Source organism: Oryzias latipes, chromosome 5 (genome assembly GCF_002234675.1).
Source record: "Oryzias latipes chromosome 5, ASM223467v1".
Classification (NCBI taxonomy): Eukaryota; Metazoa; Chordata; class Actinopteri; order Beloniformes; family Adrianichthyidae; genus Oryzias; species Oryzias latipes.
Genome location: NC_019863.2, coordinates 10275439 through 10293849, shown reverse-complemented (window position 1 = coordinate 10293849; position 18411 = coordinate 10275439). Strand labels below are relative to the sequence as shown.

Sequence of the window (18411 nt, the reverse complement as noted above, 5' to 3'; positions counted from 1 at the left end):
TTGTGTGTTTAATCTTAAATGTATTTGTTTTTTGTGTTTATGTAATTCTATACTTATTCTATACATAGTTTTGCTGGTAGACACTCAAATACATGAGCATTGACTTATAAACTAGTGTTTTCTAATATACTTTGATATATTGTAATGTTTTGAACATTTACTATCAGACATATTTTTTTATCAAAAAATGCAAAAAGACAAATTAAAAATGTTTTGATGTGCATTTTCATATAAGATTGACTAAAATATTTTGTCTCTAAATATTAGCTGCTGCGTCCTTGTTCAATGAAGAGAAATGCTGGTTAGTTTTAAGTCATTTCAGAGCCTCGTTTTTCAGCAGAGCTCTTTGATAAATTTTTGTGCTATAGCTATGCCCTTATACATCAACATACATTGTACATTTAGTTTGATGTCAACCAATTTTTACAATTTTTTTTTAAATTAGTCGTTAGACATTCTTGCATTTAAAAGAAAATTTGTATTTTCATCATGCTAAAATTCTTAAAATACACCAAAGTAAAACCTCAATTAACAAAAAAAGATTTTTTGGTTCATCATTTGAGGTTATTGGTCTTTAACTGTATGGAAAGCTATGGAAATGTGTCGGTTTTAATCAAACTTACAGGAGGTCCAGCAAAACCAGCAGGTCCAGGAGGTCCGGTCTCTCCTCTGTCTCCCTAAACATGAAGAGCAAGATGAACAGGTTTAGAACCTTTTTAGCCAAGTGTAAAAAATACAGTATGACTGTAAATAAAGTCTGTTTTTCTATGTTTGCATGTGCATGTTAAAGAGTAACCAACAGTTAAATGGTGGCACTTACGGGAGCACCACGTGTACCAGGAGCCCCAGAAGGACCAGCAGGACCAGATTCACCCTACAAAAGAACAGAGGAACATCATCAGCAACACGCCAGTCTACATACAGTCTGTGCCAAACATTATGCCTTAAGTCTTAGCAAACACTTTTCATGAAGTTGCATTCACACAACATGGAGAATTGCTAGGGTTATGCCTGTTTTTAAGTCGGGGGACAAAACGAAACCTGAGAACTACCGTCCAATAAGCATTCTACCAATTATTTCAAACATTTTTAAACAATGGGTCACAACACAACTAACCACACATCTCAACAACACTCAAACATTTCTCCATCCAATGCAGTTTGGTTTCAGAAAATATCACTCCACTGATACAGCCTCTTGTTATTTCCTTGAAAATGTGAAACAGCTGCTTGACAAGGGAGGCTTTGTGGGTGCTGTTTTCCTTGATCTGAAATGCGCCTTCGACACTATTAATCATGATGTTCTCCTTGCAAAGTTAACTTATTTTCATTTTTCGAACATTGCCCTCTGCTGGATAAAATCATATAACCGTGACAGAAAACAAGCTGTACAAATTGAAAATTCACAGTCATCATTTATTTCTTAGTTGTTCAGATGAAGTTCATCAAGGCTCAATATTGGGGCCACTTCTATTTAGTTTGTATGCGAACAACCTGCCAGATGTATGCAAGAAATACAATTATATGCAGATGATACACTTCTGTATGTTCATGCCAAAACAAAAGCTGAAGCAGCTGCAGTTCTGTCTGGAGCCATGGTTCCAGTCTTTCAGTGGCTCCAAAAGTCGTGCTTACATCTCAATACTAAAAAGACGGTCTGCATGTTTTTTTCACGTCAGCCAACAAGGGAGGAACAACCATCTGTAGTGTTCAATGGGGAGCGATTGGAAGTTGTAGAACAATTCAGTCTTGGCGTTATCTTCGATTCAAACTTAACTTTTTAAGATCATGTAAAGAACATATCCAATATTGTCAAATTAAATCTGTCAAATTTTAAGCAAATGAGGTCTTCTCTGACTACTGAGGCAGCAAAGGTTTGTATGCATTCAATGATTTTTAGTCATTTAACTTATTGTCTTACTAAAATGAAAGCACTCTGAAACCCCTCAAGTCTCTGTTTAAGAGAACCTTGAAAGTTTTAGACAAAAAGCCTCTGCGTTATCATTACTGTGACATTCTAACCAAGTATGGCATGATGGATTTTGAAAGTTACTAAATGTACATGGATGCCTGTCTCATTTTTAAAGTTTTGAATGGGCTGGCCCCTCCCCCCTTATTAGATTTTATAGTTAACAAAACAAAGGTTGGAAAGGCACCAGGGCTTTAACTTGAGGTAACTGTAACGTTCAAAGGCGCAGGACTAAATTCAGCCAAACAGTGGTGTCAATCAGAGGTACACAGTTATGGAATATGCTGCCAAAGCACATTAGAAACTGTGAAAACTATCCTAACTTCAAAACAGCTCTTAAACAATGGCTGAAAACAAACCAGTCCTGAAGACATTGATGTTATTGTTGTCTTTCTTGGGTTTTTAGACTGTTTTTTTATTGTAAATAACCTGTGTAAATATTTGTAGCTCTAATATTGTGCTATTATATTCTGTTGTAAATGTAACTGTTGACCTTTTATCCTGCTTTAGGACAACGGATAAAATTTAGCTTCTGTGCTAACTCTGGCATATTTATGTAGAAGCAGCTGCTGAAACATTGTTTAATATGCACCGTCCTAATTCAAATAAATAAAATAAAAATAAAATGGTAAAAGAAAAGAAAAACACCTTTTCTCCATTTGGACCCCCAGGACCAGGAGGACCAATGGGACCAGTTAGACCCTGTGAATAAAAGCCAAAGAAAGTTTCAAATGTTAAAAAAGTAAGCAGTTTGTGAGCATCAAAAATGTAATTAGAGGAGCAATCAATGTAAGACACATTAATATATAGCTTAATATATAATATATAGCTATAGCTTAAACAATATTACAGTTTAAAGGAAATAACTTAAAACATTTCAGTTCTGTCTTCAGTTACTCAGGAAAGTCACGCACTCTGGCACCATCTTTGCCGGCAGCACCTTCAGGACCTTTCTCTCCTAAATCTCCCTGTGGGGATAGAAAAAAAAAGGTCCCTTGCTGAAATAATAGACATAGAACAAAAAAAAAGTGTTTATAAAGGTTTGGTCCTGTCATGACGCACTCTGTCTCCTTTGGGTCCAGGAATACCAGCAGCTCCTCTTTCTCCAGGCATTCCCTGCAGGCCCTGGGGTCCTTGAGCTCCGCGAGAACCAGCGGGGCCAATTGCTCCCTAAAGAGTTTGGAGGCAGTAGGAAAGGTATTTTTGCAATGACAATAACTGAATCGGAATCATCTGCTTTATTTTTAAATGTTTTTTTTTATATTTTCTACACTCCAAAATATAGAAAAGGTTATTTTATGGTGAGAACTTATTCATCAAAAGAGCCACCCTCATCGGAAGTGTGTTCAAGGTCAACAGCAGGTACAATAATAGCAGAGAATCCTCAAAATAAAGTTTTTTAAACTTCTTATTCTAATTACACATACGGTAAGTGCAATAAAATAAAAAATATATTTTTGTGAATACTCGAAGTACCTTTAACTCCCAATTGTTATTTCAAATGATGACTTAAGATGATGCTTAAAAAAATACATGTGCTTGTATGTAAGTCAGCTGACTCACTTCTCCTAATCCTTCATATAAGCAAATAATTTCTATTTCAAATAGACAGAAACAAAGGATAAAAGATTACCAACTTTCTTTTGAAAAATTGGAAAAAAAATTAACAGTCTCCCATTATTATGTTGTCCAATTCATTCTGATTTAGTCAAATTAAGGTTGAATTCCAACAAAAATTAATTATTCATAAAATAACAACAACCTGGCTCAAAATTGGTCAAATTAGATAGAACATACTTGTTGAAATGATACAAGCGCAGAGGATGTTTAGCAGCTTCCTGAACTAAAATATCATATCATATCTCTTTGTTAGACAACAAACATTTTTGCATTTTTGCTTTTGTTTCCTTGCTGTTCTCTCAAACCCCATCAATCCATGGTCAATGGTTGGCCTTTGATTCTGCTGGAGGTTTCCTTTGTTCCTAATTTTTCTTCAGTTCATCTCCACCGTGACCCGTTGCTTGCTCAGTTCAGAGATTACACCCAAAATTCCTGAATCTCAATCTGTTGGTCACACAGACCAATTTTATAACACAGTTAGGACAATCTAGCTCTTTTGAAATGATCTGGACGGAATGAAATTATGTCAATCTTTGGACAATAATGATAAGATCTAATGTTGCTCTACTTGATCTTTCTTTTTTTTGTTAGACATTTGTACAGCACAGGGGTCACCAACCTTTTTGAGACTGAGGGCTATTTCATGGGCACTAAGTGGTATGAAGGGTGCCACAGGACCCCCCCCCCCACACACACACACACACACGCACACAAACACAATTTGACGACATCCTTTTGTGTGCCCTATTTTTATTTGCTAATTTTACGCAAATAAATGCATGAAATTTTTAGACCCGTATTACAGGGGGGTTAAACTCAGTTGCAGAGGGGGCCTAAATCCAAAACACACTGTCAGTTGCGGGGTGAACAAAAAAATTTTTTATTGAACACACTAAAGCTAAACTTTAAACCTTTAAAGCTTTAACTTAACTTTAACTTTTTAAACATAAATATGAATAAAAACAGACAGGAATATTAATCCAGAATAATAAATATATTCTGTCAAAATTATGCAAATATGAACAAACAAAGCCAGGAAATATTAATAATTAGAAATAATAAATAAAATGATTCAGTTTTCTTTGCTCTTTTGTCATTTTTTTAGAGCGGAACTCCTGACATAATTTTTAGCAATAAGTTCATTTCTGCTTGGTGTGTGATGTTCTGTGAGAGTCTGGTCCTGCGTGTGTCTTTGGTCCAGTTTGTGATGTCCTGTGTGTGTCTCTGGTCCAGTGTGTGATGTCCTGTGTGTGTCTCTGGTCCAGTGTGTGATGTCCTGTGTGTGTCTCTGGTCCTGTGTGTGATGTCCTGTGTGTTTCTGGTCCTGTGTGTGTCTCTGGTCCTGTGTGTGATGTCCTGTGTGTGTCTTTGGTCCTGTGTGTGTCTTTGTGAAACGTATCAGAGGGATTTGATTATTTAAAAACCTTTTATTGTGAAAATCATGTTTAGGTCTCATAAATTAATCATTAAAAACTAAATTACAGAACTCATCACTGGGATTACTCCAAACATATTCTGCATTTTCCCAATTTTGTGGAACACCAAAAGTAAAAATACCCCAAAATCCTCAACCCTTTCATAAACAAATGATCTATTGTTTATTTATGGTCTGAAAAAGTGCAGCTGTTTTCCAGCCTGCATTACTATTTATTTATATGTTACTATCACCAACTAAACAACCGTAAAAATAATTGTATATGGAAAATACAGACCAGTATTAAAAATGTCCGCAATAGTTAGTAAAGAATGACATTATTAGAATGAGCTGAGTATTTAAGCCCCCCGATGATCCAGGTGTTGCGCAATGGTCTCCGTGCGCCGTTTTACTTCGAACCTGCGCCCACTACCCCTCCCCTTCTCCTCCTCACACACACACACACACGCACACATGTCTCTTTCTCAAAGGCGGGAGCGCCGATTCGCAAGTTTCCATACTCTGCCATATATTTCACGATAGCAGAACTAAAGTGCCACAATTACTAATAGCAAGCACTGAATCAACACCCTCTACTATCCAGGCAAGTACCGTTGCGCCTGAGTCTTAATTCACTATCCTCTTACTTAGTGGCGGCCCCACTGAACATGTCCGAATCTGCTACCCCTGCCCCATGCAAAGCACAAGAACGAAACTTACATATCTGTCCGTTTATTTTGAACACACCCACCACCAGCCAAACAGTATTAACCTCACTTCTGCTCACAGCTCCCTCACTTATGGTGAGTGATTTAACACAACCAAGATTCCCCACTTCCCATGAGTCTTAAAAGCTGAAGGCGGGGCCTTTAAGTATGTTGATTTAAGTATGTTATTTGTACACAGTATGTTGTTTTAATATGTTGATTTTTTATATGAGCAGTGCCATTTTTGGAGCATTCCAAAGCGCCAAAAGGGGTGCTCGGGGGTGCATGGGCGCCCGCGGCCACAGGGTTGGTGACCCCTGGTATAGCGTATTACAATGAAAAAGCTGGACTGAACTCTCAGAGTGAGTTTGGAAAGTGTGTAATGGTCAGTTGACTTGAATGTAAACATAGATGAATTGGGAAAAAGGTCTTCCTAATAACAATTAGTGTAAAAAAGTGCAGATCAATAACATTTAGAGTGCATCCAGATGCTGCAGAAAGTGGCAAACATCAGTGTTTGGAAGAGCATAAAATCAGCCTGGAGGGACAACTCCACAGTTACATTGAGACAATCAGTCCTGAAAAGACAGGAAACTGTGTGACATCCAGGCCTTATAGGCATTAAATCTTAATTTTATTCCCAAAGCAAATAAGAAAAACACAACTGCATAACAATAAAGAGGTGTGGGTCTTTAAAGTATGGGTAGATTAATAGAACCTCCCCTGTTACAAATTACATCCACAGACACCAAGAGATTTAAATTTATTAAGCAAGCCATTACTTTAAAAACTATATTTGTGAGACAGCACGTATTTGGTTATAAACTTTGCTCCTATAAACCAAATTCCAGGCCATATTTTGAGGGCTTTTGTCTAAATCAGTTTTTTTTTGAAGAATTATGGTTATCAGAACATTTTATCCATTTCAAACTTCATGCCTTTCTTTTGATGGTAAGTTTTCCTTTGATGCTACAAACAAAAGAATGTGGACATTTATGAAAACAATATAAATAAATGCATGCTTTTATTCATTTTGAGCAACTCATGCCCTCCTGGTCAGAACTTGTGAGACTTATCAGAACAGCTTTCTGCTGTGGACTCAGACACACAGCACTTATTGTACTCCCAATATCCAGTCATTAAGTGTAACTGCAGGGCTCTCGCAGAAGCCATTTCTGTTTGTGATTCCTCCTTTGATACTGCGCTTTACGCTGATTTAAAAGAACTCGTGACTGATGTACAAAGCAATGTCGTTTGTGCAACTGCATTTATTTACTTTCATAGACCTCATCCCACCATCACACTCATGCTGGCTCTGCAATCCTTATCTTCTATCTACTCCCATTCGACTTCACAGAAATAAAATCAGGATTAAAATCTGATTTAGAAGCAAACCTAAATGAAAACTCTAACCACTCTTACCTCTTCCTCTAATCAAAGTGCAGTGGAGACAAATAACTGATGTGGATGAGAATTATTGATCAAAACGCGTGAAGGTACAGCTTGAAAGGTAACACAATAAGCTACCAGCAAGAAATCCAAGCTTTTCTACTTAAAAAACTGAAGTTTATAGACTTACTCACACATAAAATAGGTGTAGAACTGAACTGACCCACTTTTGGCTCACGCACTAACATGGTAACCCTTAGAACAGCAATTCTTATACAAAACAGTAACTACTTCTGCTAATCTGTTGATTCAGAAAAAACTCTGAAAAGATGAAGACCTAAATGTGGCTAAAAATGTACTGCTATGTTGTGCTCATGTCAAACATTCCATAATCAAATTCTACTTTACGTGAAAGGATGTTTATCATCAAGATGCTGAGTCATGACACAAGTGCAATTAAGTCTTCTTCAAGGCTGTCTTATGCAAACAGTTGTCAAGACAGCAGGACTCAGCATTCATTTACAGTTACTTACAAAAAGTGACCCAGTTTGTTTGAGCCCCTATTTTTAAGACATACACAGGGACACTTTAGGCAACAGTGAAAGACTCCAGTCAGATTACTAGACTTACCTTGGGCCCATCAGTTCCAGGAGTTCCAGGTAGACCTCTGGGTCCCTGCAGACCTTGAGGGCCAGCAGGACCTCTCTCTCCAGGGAACCCACGCTCTCCCTAATAAATGAGAAAGCAACTATTTAGAGCACATTTTATAGATTATTGTGAAATCAAATGAAAGCTGTAAAACTCACTCTGGGTCCTGTGGCACCAGCAGCTCCGGCTTCTCCAGGAACACCCTTGAAAGACAAGTCGACAAGGTCACAAAAAAAAGGATCAGGGTTTTTTTTCAAAGAAAATAACCAATTTCCACAGAGTTTGGCAAAAATTGTTGTTGGGAGGTTTACCGAAAGGAAAAAATCAGTAAATCAGTAATGACGAATGTGAAACGCAGCCTATATAATACTGTTTTTCTATAATAAAACGATGAATATAGCCAAATTATTTAAATATTTAATTGCGAAATAATACAGTGTCACAACAATACTTATATCATTAGATCCATATGAAAGCTTGGTTTAAAACACACTGAAATCAAACTGTAAATAGTATTTTGTTGTCAGTCTTGGTACTAAATTAAACCTATTAGAGTATGACAAAATTGCTTGTCTACTTTGTGAGTTGTTTTGACATTTTTTTGGCTATGTCTGAGTTCCCTCCCTATTGTGAGACTATAGTGTGAGACTATAGTGTCCTGGATTTTAAAAACAATTCGGACACCATACTCGCTACTTTTTTTTTCATGTCGAATTTGATGTGACCGATTTCCTGAAGTAAAAAACTAAAATGGATACCTTACAAAGACTCTTTATCAATCCACTGTTCAGATATAAACTAAAATCACTTTTTTCCGCATGAAAAATGGTTCAAAGGCAATGCATTGTGGTCTACATTCGCCAATCTAGTGAGCATCGATGCACACTGGTTTTTCACAGAGACCTCTGGGAAATTTCTAGGGTATTCGATTTTGAAATTTTAGATTCGGACACTCCATTTGTCTGATAGGGCACCTACCTGATCACCAGGCTTGCCTCCCTCTCCAGGGGGGCCCGGGGGTCCAGGCAGACCCTGTGTGTTGAGCAGGAGAGGAGATAGTAAGAAACACAGAAAACCCTGTGCAGCAGACTTCTAACAGCAAAATAAACAAAGCTTCCTGCTGCTCTTCTATGACCTTTTGAGACATTAAAATTTAAAGGCTCACAGAAATGCTACTAGAAATTGTATTTTTTCAGCACTGCTTTGGTGAGTATCAGAGATAAGCTGAGGTAAGGTTTTATTTGTAGCATAAAAGCAACACAGTTTAAGTGTCCATTAAAGACTGATAAAAAAAAAAGCGTATTCAAACAGATTTTAACAAGCAGACACAAAAAAAGACCTCACCTGGAAGCCCGACGGACCAGGCTGTCCTTGCTCCCCTCTCTCCCCTGCAGGACCCTAAACCAATAATCCACAGCTCATCACACTGTTAACCGCTGGATTTCAGAAAACTAACACATTTTTATTTATATGATGGAGCAGAAACCCTTTTCCACTCTTTTTAACACTCGTGTGATCAGCGAAACAGACATTAATTCAGGGTGAGGGGCTGTAAGTGAGTTAGTCTGACTTTTCATTGTTTAGATAGAAGTGTCGAGGACTCATCTCGCAGACAGACCTATTGTTAAGTCAGTCTGGGAAATTGAGACTCTGAGGGGTGCTTCTAGGTGCAGACTGAGAAAAGACGAGATAATATTAAAGCCATAGAGTGTGGGACGGGGAAGGTGGAGATACATACAGCCGGGCCAGGTGGTCCAGCAGACCCCGTTTCTCCATCTTTTCCAGGCAGACCCTGAGGAGAGGTGATGGATAAAGATTATGAGTTCAGATAAAGTCACATGCGATAGCCCTCTGAAGACGGCCGAGTTATAGGAAAGCTTCCAAACTGGCTTTTTGTGTGGAAGTTTAACCAATAAGGAACAACAGATCAATCCAGGTCACAGTGACATTTTTATTTAAGAAGTCTAAAATAAAAAAATATAAATCATTTAAATCGTTTATAAAGAAAAGTTTAGAAAAAAATAAAGAGTAGATAACAGGACAGATGACAATTACAATATAGCAAAAACAGTTCTACAGGTTTTTATGAAAGATTAAGGTTTACACCTATAAAACAAAAAAAAAAAGAATGAAAGTTTCACTTCTTTATATCTCCTAAAAAATCATTTAATATGAATTCTGACACAATACGTTCCCACAATCCAGTCTAAACCGTTTTAAAATTAGTGCATCAAATGACCAGAAGTCCATCGGTTAAAAGCAGAAAAATGTAGACTTACTCTCAGACCGGGGGCTCCAAGAAGTCCTTTCTCACCAGACTTCCCAGGTTCGCCCTGAAATCAGTAAAAACAAAATGCAATTAAAAGACACCTGCTGCTTTGTTCGGCACCGGACTTATTTTTGGAGCTGAGAAGGTGAAAGGAGTGGAGAACAGTAAAGGGGTTTGAAGGTGCTCAGCAGCACACCAGATGGTGCTGATTAAATGTATTGTCTGTTGTTGATCCAAGGATATATTTTTAGCACGGACCAAAAATATTTAAAACGTCATGCAGACCTGCAGGTGAGCTGCTGAACAAAATGAAAATACCAAGCATATTTATCTTTGCACTTACGGTCGCTCCCTTTGGTCCGGGGAATCCCATGACACCTGGCTGTCCGCGGGCTCCTTGAGGACCAGGAGGTCCGGGACGACCATCCTCACCCGGAGCTCCCTTGTAAATTAAAAAAATTAGGTTAAGAACTGCAGATCTTGCAGAAAATGTTTTTAAAAAATTAACAGAATCTATCAATTTCATTGTAAAAGTAAATAGATGCTTTATTTTTGTGACAAAAGAAAAGGGTAATAGCTACCTATTTTAATTTAATGGTTTATTTTCTACCAGATTTTAAATATTTTGAGAAAAAGCAAAAAATTAGACAGTTGGAATAATCTCTTGACCATCTATATTGTAAAATGCTAACACCATGTGTTACAAAATCTGATTCACAAAGCTACCGGAGTATGTCTGACCACAGTCATATAAGTGTCATGAAGAGGACACATGTTGGATCAAGTCTGTCCCATCCAAAAGTTATTAAAAAAATAGTGTTTCCTGATTTCTTTTTATTGCAGTGGCAGCAGCAGAAGGTGAGCTTACTGATGGTCCAACTTTGCCTTGTGGTCCAGCATCACCTGGGCGACCAGTCAGACCCTGCCAGAGAGCAAGAGCAAGAACAGTGCAGATGAAATGCAGATGAGTCAGCTCAATGAAGACATGCGCTGAAGAGATGTGGGAAAATAGAACGTATGACATGGTTGGAAAAAAATGCATTATTACTTTTACTGGTTTATTGTCTTAGAAGCAGCAGTTTAATGCCATCAGCTGATGTCTTATTGCACAAGGAGCAAGGGAAACAAATTCATAAAGATTGAAAAATATACAAATTGATGAATATTGTGGCTGTTAACTGAAAACGTGATTGAACTTTGATGACGTTCCTAAATAAAGAAAGCACAAAACTTTTCCAAAGTTCAAATTGTGTTCTTTTGTGGTTTGGTAGAATTCTGTGGCAAGCTGTTACCAGTGTTACATGTTTATTGTATTTTGCTGCTTATCTATGCATGCAGCTGCACTGTGGTTTGGTGGTTAGCACTTTCAAATCACAGAAGGCCGTAGTTCAAATTCCAGCTGTGTCATTTCTATGTGCATGTTCTCCTAATGCATGCATAAATTTTCTCTGGGCACTCAGAACTGTCACCCACAGTCGGGGACAAGAAAACAGAGGTTCATTGGTGACTAATTTGTCCCATGGGTGTGCATGTGAATGTGTGGTTGTGTGTCTCTGTGGACTGGTGAGCTGTCCAGGCCTGTCTATAGCTGGATAGACTCTTGTGACCTTGAAGAGGATTAAGTGGTCATAGAGAGTGGATGGGTGAATCTATCTATCTAAGATTAAATAGAGTTTAATGCATATAGAAGGTTTGAATGGCTCTAATGCTGCAGTTTTAAATAGACATTTCAATTATATGACACAAATTCATGCTACAAGTTTTATTAGCTGACATGTGTTTACAGTTATCACAACACAGATCTTGGTCTTTGTGAATACATTTGTCTGACCTTTTATATATGTAGTTTTTGATTTAAAGAGAAAAAGGAAAATTTAAGTACTGAAGTTTAAATACACGGTTTTTGTTCTAGAGTTCAGCATTTATTTATTATTAAACACAACTTTTTGAGGTTGGCAAAGTTTCACAATTGCTCCAGATTTAACAATTGTATGTATACCTGGAAAGAATGAGTATGTTTGTGAAAAATTTGCAACATATTTGGTAACTCCTAAGATTTAGTGGGTGTCATAGCAACATAGCAACAGTTTTAACAAAATAGTTGAAAATTAAATCCTGATGAGTTGAATTGATATCAATAGCAATAGAGACCTTTTTTTTTTTTACATCTTTAGTTCACTGACACACAAGAGCTTTGTTCTATAAAAATATGAGAAAGCTTACTCTGGCGCCAGGTAGTCCAGACTCTCCAGGACGGCCAGGGTCACCGGTAGCCCCCTTGGCTCCACTGGCTCCAGGAGGACCGCGCTCACCTGGGGCTCCCTGTGTAAGGGAGTAGAAAGAATAAAGCCGTAACTCAGTCACTCCAGGAGGGAATGACACACTTTTCAAACCAAAAGGAAATTAGTTTTTCTTTTAATAGTGTGCAGGGGTTTCATTGACCTGCTGAAGATGAGAAGATTAAATTATGATAGATTCCTTTTGCCATAAATGAAACTGTCCATGGGAAGATAAAGTTAAATGAGATGTCGGCTTTGGGGATGTGGGAAATGTCGGTCAGTGGTGCAGAACAGCGTGTTGCTATGCTGCCCCTCTGTGGCCAAACAGCTGATGCACTTTACTGCTGACAGAAGCCATCTTACAACGTGGATAAAATAGCAAAGCTACATTGAAATAATCATAAAAAACAAACAAACAAAAAAACATACACAATTTAATTCAATAGAGGTTTGCATCGTGAACCGCATTAATTTAGTACATGCTGCTGGTTGTATTGGATACTACAGGTAAAAAAAATATGTTTGCCGTCAGGGAAAACTGAGTATATAAAAAGATAAAAGAGGGTCAGCATTAGATGACCTACATAAGTAATTGCTTCCCAAATATATTTTATTACAATGAAAATCAAAAATGTTTTTTAAAGTATAAATAAGAAACTCTACTTGAGAATTGGCATACATTAAAGTTACAGTCTAATGTAATGCTATTCTTGTTACGGCTCGTAACCGAAAAACCCAAACGCAGGAAGGACTCGAAACCAACTGTAGTGTAGTCAAAAGATTTACTCGAAAAACTCGAGGAAACAATCATCAGAGACACTGAACAAACAGGACGCTGCGACACTGAAAACAACAAGGACAGAAACTTAAATACCAAACACATAATCAGGAACTGAAAACAGCTGTGAGAAACAGGTGAACACACAGAGGGGGGAGGAGGAGGGTGCAGCTGCCAGCTGATCCATGACAATTCTAAAGGAATTAAACAAACTAAAGAAGAAAAAATCTGCTTCTGAGTTTTACATCTCAACTATTTTCGGGTGAAACTTTAATGATTTGAAACAACACCAAAATTTAGCTTATTGATCAGACATGAAACCTCTTTTTGTTAGTCTCTGGTTTACTGTAAAGCTACGTTCACACCAGCAATGTGCGTCAAGGTACCTACACACCAGCCCCACCTACACGTTTGGGCGCCCACTTTCACTGAAAGTGTACGCATATGCACATATATGCACATTTACGGCTTCTGCATTCAAAATGTAGCTACAAGTTTTGTAATAAGTTTTTCGACCACTTTTGAGTTCTAAGTACAACGCTCGCATCTTTTAAAAGCGTTCTTTAAAAAAATATATATTTTATATATTAAAAGCATATACAACAAATGTGTGAATGCCAAGGTGAAAGAGAGAGAAAATTCATGCAGACCTTATTTACAGCCATAGTACAGAAGCATCACATAACAAACTTAAAAAAAAAGGGCTACTAAGTTTGTAAAATAAAAAAGTACCATTCCTTTTTAAGCATTACATTGCCTTTGTTTTCATTTGTTTGATGATATTACCCTATTGCATTGACTCATGCAAGTGTTCAGAATTAGCTTTGGAGTTTGACCTATTTCCTTTAATGAATATGACATTTTCCCCAAAACGTAGTCAGTTGTGTTATGAAAATAAAGTTCTGGTCCATGTTATCATTATACCAGCCAAGAATTAGGTCTTTTTATGAAGTTTTGAAAGTTAAATCAGGTTGAAGTGTGAGCAATCCGGGACTCGGAGTTGGTAGTGATGTAAAGAAGGCGTCCCCTAAAATTCACGGTGGTGCCATTCATTTAAAAATTATTCATGGAGGAGAAATCAATAACCGTGGTTTGTGTCCGGCCAGACGTCTATGACACAAAGTTTTTCATATATACAATGTAAACCCGAAGAGGTTCAGTGAACTCAAAATTTATGAGGAAACTGATTACATAATATTTTTTAAGTTATCTTTCTAAAAAATTATAAGTTGATCAGAAATTAGAATGTTTGAGTTGACACTTACCACTAACTTAATTTAAACTATGCTTTTTACTTATACACAATCCTCTTGGGCTCACGGGGCTACCAGACCTATGGTGGGAGAAAGCCAGAGTCCCAACGCAAGCAAAGGGCCACACAGAAAGGTTTTCTGTTGCGGGTCCCCCAGCTGGGAGTTGAACCGGGGTTTTCTTGCTCTGAGGCAGGAACACTCCAGCCTCAGAGCAAGAACAGAGCAAGAACTCTTGAAGAACTCAATATGTGGCTGAGTTCATGTCATAACATTCATGGGCGTACGTTATGACGTAATCACGTCTCTTCACTCATAAGTTTTGACACCAAGGTTTTATTTACTGAAAATGTTTTAGTCCAATAAAGATGTAACTGAAATTACAAAGTTGAATCGGCTTATAGGTTTTAAGCGGACCTGACTTGTTTGCTACTTTTGAGTTGTATGATTGTAAAACTTTTGAGCTATGATATTTGCATCCCTTCTGCATTTCACATCAAGCCTCTTCCAACTGTCAGTGGTGGACATGTGCTAGTAAACAGTAGAAAAAGAAGAAGTCCCTCCCTGCTTGTGCAGTTTGAACACCATAAGCTAAACGCCAATTGAAGAATGTGCATCACTTGGTCAGTGTGAACGTAGCATAATCCTCACCTTCTGTCCAGCAAGACCGTCTTGACCAGGGAAACCTCTGTTACCAGGAGCTCCCTAAACAAACAAACAAAAAAAAACATGACTTTAAGCTTCTTGTGACTTTTTGAAATAAAAAGGTCAAATTTAGAAGCAACAGTAGTTCTCAGACTGCAACAGCCTTGTTTTTCATTAGCTTTATGCTCTATATGTCGACCTTAAATGTGTGGTACATGCTAAACAATGTTAGGAGCAACAAGTCCTGCTTAACAGGTCTGACAGAACTTACTCTCTCTCCAGGAGGTCCCAGTGGTCCAGCAGCACCAGGCTCACCCCTGGGTCCTCTTTTGCCTTCCTCTCCTTGGGGGCCAGGAGCTCCTTGAAGACCTGGGGGTCCCTGTAGATAGATAGAAAAAAAAATAAGAACCAGCTGTTGGGAAATCATGTCAGGATCCCTATTTGTGCACAAAAAGATGTGCATTTGTAATTTAGTTTCCATTTAGGTTTGTCGGGAATGTTTTAATTTTTTAATTTTAGGAAAAGAACAAAAGAAAACAAAAACTCACAATTTCCCCTTTAGGTCCAGCTTCTCCCTTAAATCCTGCAATTCCTGGATCTCCCTGAAGAAAAGAAAACCTTTGTTAACTTTTCAGTGAAACTGAGATGTCTGGACTTAACATTTTCAGCAAAGAAACTAGTTTTTGTCAAGTAAATAAAAAGAAAAAGGTAAACATAATTCCTAACAACTCAGCAATAACAAATGGCTTATCATTTTTCATGTGAAAAGGTCATACAGATGTTCCTTTTGGCCCAAGAGGTCCAGTTGCTCCTTGAGGCCCTGGAGGCCCACGAGGACCAGGGAAACCAGGAGCACCAGCGATACCAGGAGCCCCCTACAGACAGTCAGAGAGGGTCACTTAACAGGAGACTGGTAAAAATCATCAAACATCCATCTGTGTATGGATTTAAAAGACATCAATGAGGTTTAAATCTCAATGAAATCTAAACACCTTAAATAATTAACGTTTTTTGAAAATGGTGTAAAGGAAAGGAAACTTTAGGCACATAAAATGTATATTAGAAACAGTAGTGTGACTAACAAAAGTAGTCCGCAAATAAATATGTAAATACAGTCCTAAATATCTAGTATAAAAGTGGTCGGCAGCAGCAAATGGGAAACACAAAACAGTAAACTTACAGCTGATCCTTTAGCTCCAGGAATACCATCAGTTCCAGGGTTCCCCTGAAAGGAACATTGAACAAAACCATTAAACGTAGAACTGTTATTTCTTCCCACTTCTTCATTCAATTATTGCAGCAGTTTTCCTTTCATTAGAAACATTTATATTACTTCTACACACGTGATGATATGATAATATTTTATTTTAGATTAAAAGAAAAATCCAAATGGGAAAGAGAAGATGCAAAGGCCTTATAAACTCTCACCCCCGCATTATTATTATTATTATTATTATTTACCAAGGCTGTGTCCCACCAAGGTGGGGTAGCCTAGACAAGGCACACAATTTTAGCTCCCTCTGTCTCTTCCCCAAACCCTCCTCCTTCAGTGCGTGAGTGCGTGTGTGCGTATGTGCGTGCGACTGGTCTGAGATCTGGTCTAAGCCACACCACACTGCACCAGGGTCAGCTGCACAGCCCAGTGTGGGCACCTCCACTGCAGGGCCTCAGCCAAGGCTGGTTTCCCCTTGCCGCTTCATCCCAAGACCAGACCTCTACCACACCCATCCATTCATCCATAGACAAACTCTCTCCACCCATCCCTGTCCTGAGCAGCCTCTCTCCCCTGCACCACAGTCATCCCTCTTGCATTCAGCGCTCTTTTTACACCCTCTGTCCATCCCATTCGCGGTCTTCCTCTCATTCTCACTCCACTCACATCAGATTCATATACCTTTTTCACCAATCGCTCCCTTTCCATTCTTTCAACATGTCCAAACCATCCCAGTGCCTTTTGCTCTGCTCTTTCAGCCAACTCTCGCGTCACACCAGTTCTCTCTCGGATAACTTCATTTCTCATACGATCCATACGCGTCACACCACACATACTCCTCAAACATCTCATCTCAACTACATTCAGCTTCCTCTTTTCCGCCACTTTCAGACTCCATGTTTCAGCCCCATATAACGCTGCAGGCACCACCACACCCTCATACAATCTCCTTTTTGCATCCTTTCCCAGTGATCTACATTCAAACACTCTCTTCATTCCCCCCCATATCTTTCGTACTTCATTCATTCTAAACTCTACCTCTCCCCCCATTCCACCATCCACACAGACACACGACCCTAAATACTGAAAACACTCTACCTCTTCCAACAACTCCCCATTTAATGCCACATTCAATCTGCGTTCACCCTTTAACCTCGTACACCTCATCACCTTACTCTTTTCCACATTCACTCTCAACTTCCTTCTGTCGCACACCCTTCCAAACTCCTCAACCAGACGTCCCAAGTTCTCTTCTGAGTCAGCCACTAGTGCAGTATCATCTGCAAACAGCAGCTGATTCACACTCCATTCGCTGCCGTCAGTATTTATCATGCTCACACCCGTACCCGACACCCTTTCATTCACCTCTTTTACCACACCATCCATATACACGTTAAACAACCACGGAGACATCACGCATCCCTGACGCAGACCAACCCTCACAGGAAACCACTCACTCATGCTATTTCCCACTCTCACACACGCTCTACTGTGTCTATAGAAACTCTTCACACCTTCCAACAATCTACCATCAATACCATACATACTCAACACCACCCACAACGCCTCTCTATCAATCCTATCATACGCCTTCTCTAAATCCATGAATGCCCAAAACACCTCCCTCCCCTTAGCCAAAAACTTTTCACACACCTGTCTCACAACAAACACCTGATCCACACACCCTCTACCTCTCCTGAAACCACACTGCTCTTCACCAATCATACACTCAGTTCCCTCCACTACCCTATTAATCAGCACTCTCCCATATACTTTGCCTACAACACTCAACAGACTAATACCCCTAAAACTACCACATTCATACTTATCACCCTTACCCTTGTACAGGGGAACCACACACGCACTCATCCAATCAAGCGGCACCTGCCCATTTGCAAAACACACATTCAACAATCTCACTAACCACTCAATCACGATCGCTCCACCACACTTCAGGCATTCCCCAGCACACCCATCCACACCTGCAGCCTTTCCTACTTTCAACTTTCCCACAGCTTGCTCAACTTCCTCTCCTGTAATCAACGTTTCATTCAACTCTCCCAATACATTCAGTCTACTTTCCCTTCCATCCATCCCAATCACAGCATCCCGATCTTCCTCCACATTCAGCAGCCTCTCGAAATACTCTGCCCATCTTTTCCTTACTGCATTCCCCTCATTCAACATCCTTCCATCCTCTGTTTTCACTTTCTCCTCCCTCCCCGACACT

General features: G+C 38.8%; 1 protein-coding gene and 1 long non-coding RNA gene across 3 annotated transcripts in view; one reads left to right on the top strand and one right to left on the bottom strand.

Moving 5' to 3' along the window:
• Nucleotides 1–18411, bottom strand: part of col2a1a (collagen type II A) — a 52457-nt gene that overhangs the window by 11374 nt on the left and 22672 nt on the right. For both annotated transcript variants that reach the window (XM_023954654.1, NM_001246659.1), the window contains 19 exon segments: nt 16149–16193; nt 15745–15843; nt 15517–15570; nt 15240–15347; nt 14975–15028; nt 12240–12338; nt 10885–10938; nt 10360–10458; nt 10027–10080; nt 9486–9539; nt 9092–9145; nt 8726–8779; nt 7906–7950; nt 7730–7828; nt 3032–3139; nt 2884–2937; nt 2618–2671; nt 821–874; nt 624–677 (listed from right to left, as the gene is read on the bottom strand). In XM_023954654.1, the coding sequence (XP_023810422.1) occupies nt 624–677; nt 821–874; nt 2618–2671; nt 2884–2937; nt 3032–3139; nt 7730–7828; nt 7906–7950; nt 8726–8779; nt 9092–9145; nt 9486–9539; nt 10027–10080; nt 10360–10458; nt 10885–10938; nt 12240–12338; nt 14975–15028; nt 15240–15347; nt 15517–15570; nt 15745–15843; nt 16149–16193 (1296 nt within the window).
• Nucleotides 2949–11250, top strand: LOC110015112. The gene is made up of 2 exons (XR_002290197.2): nt 2949–3166; nt 10860–11250. It is a non-coding gene; the product is annotated as an uncharacterized LOC110015112 (long non-coding RNA).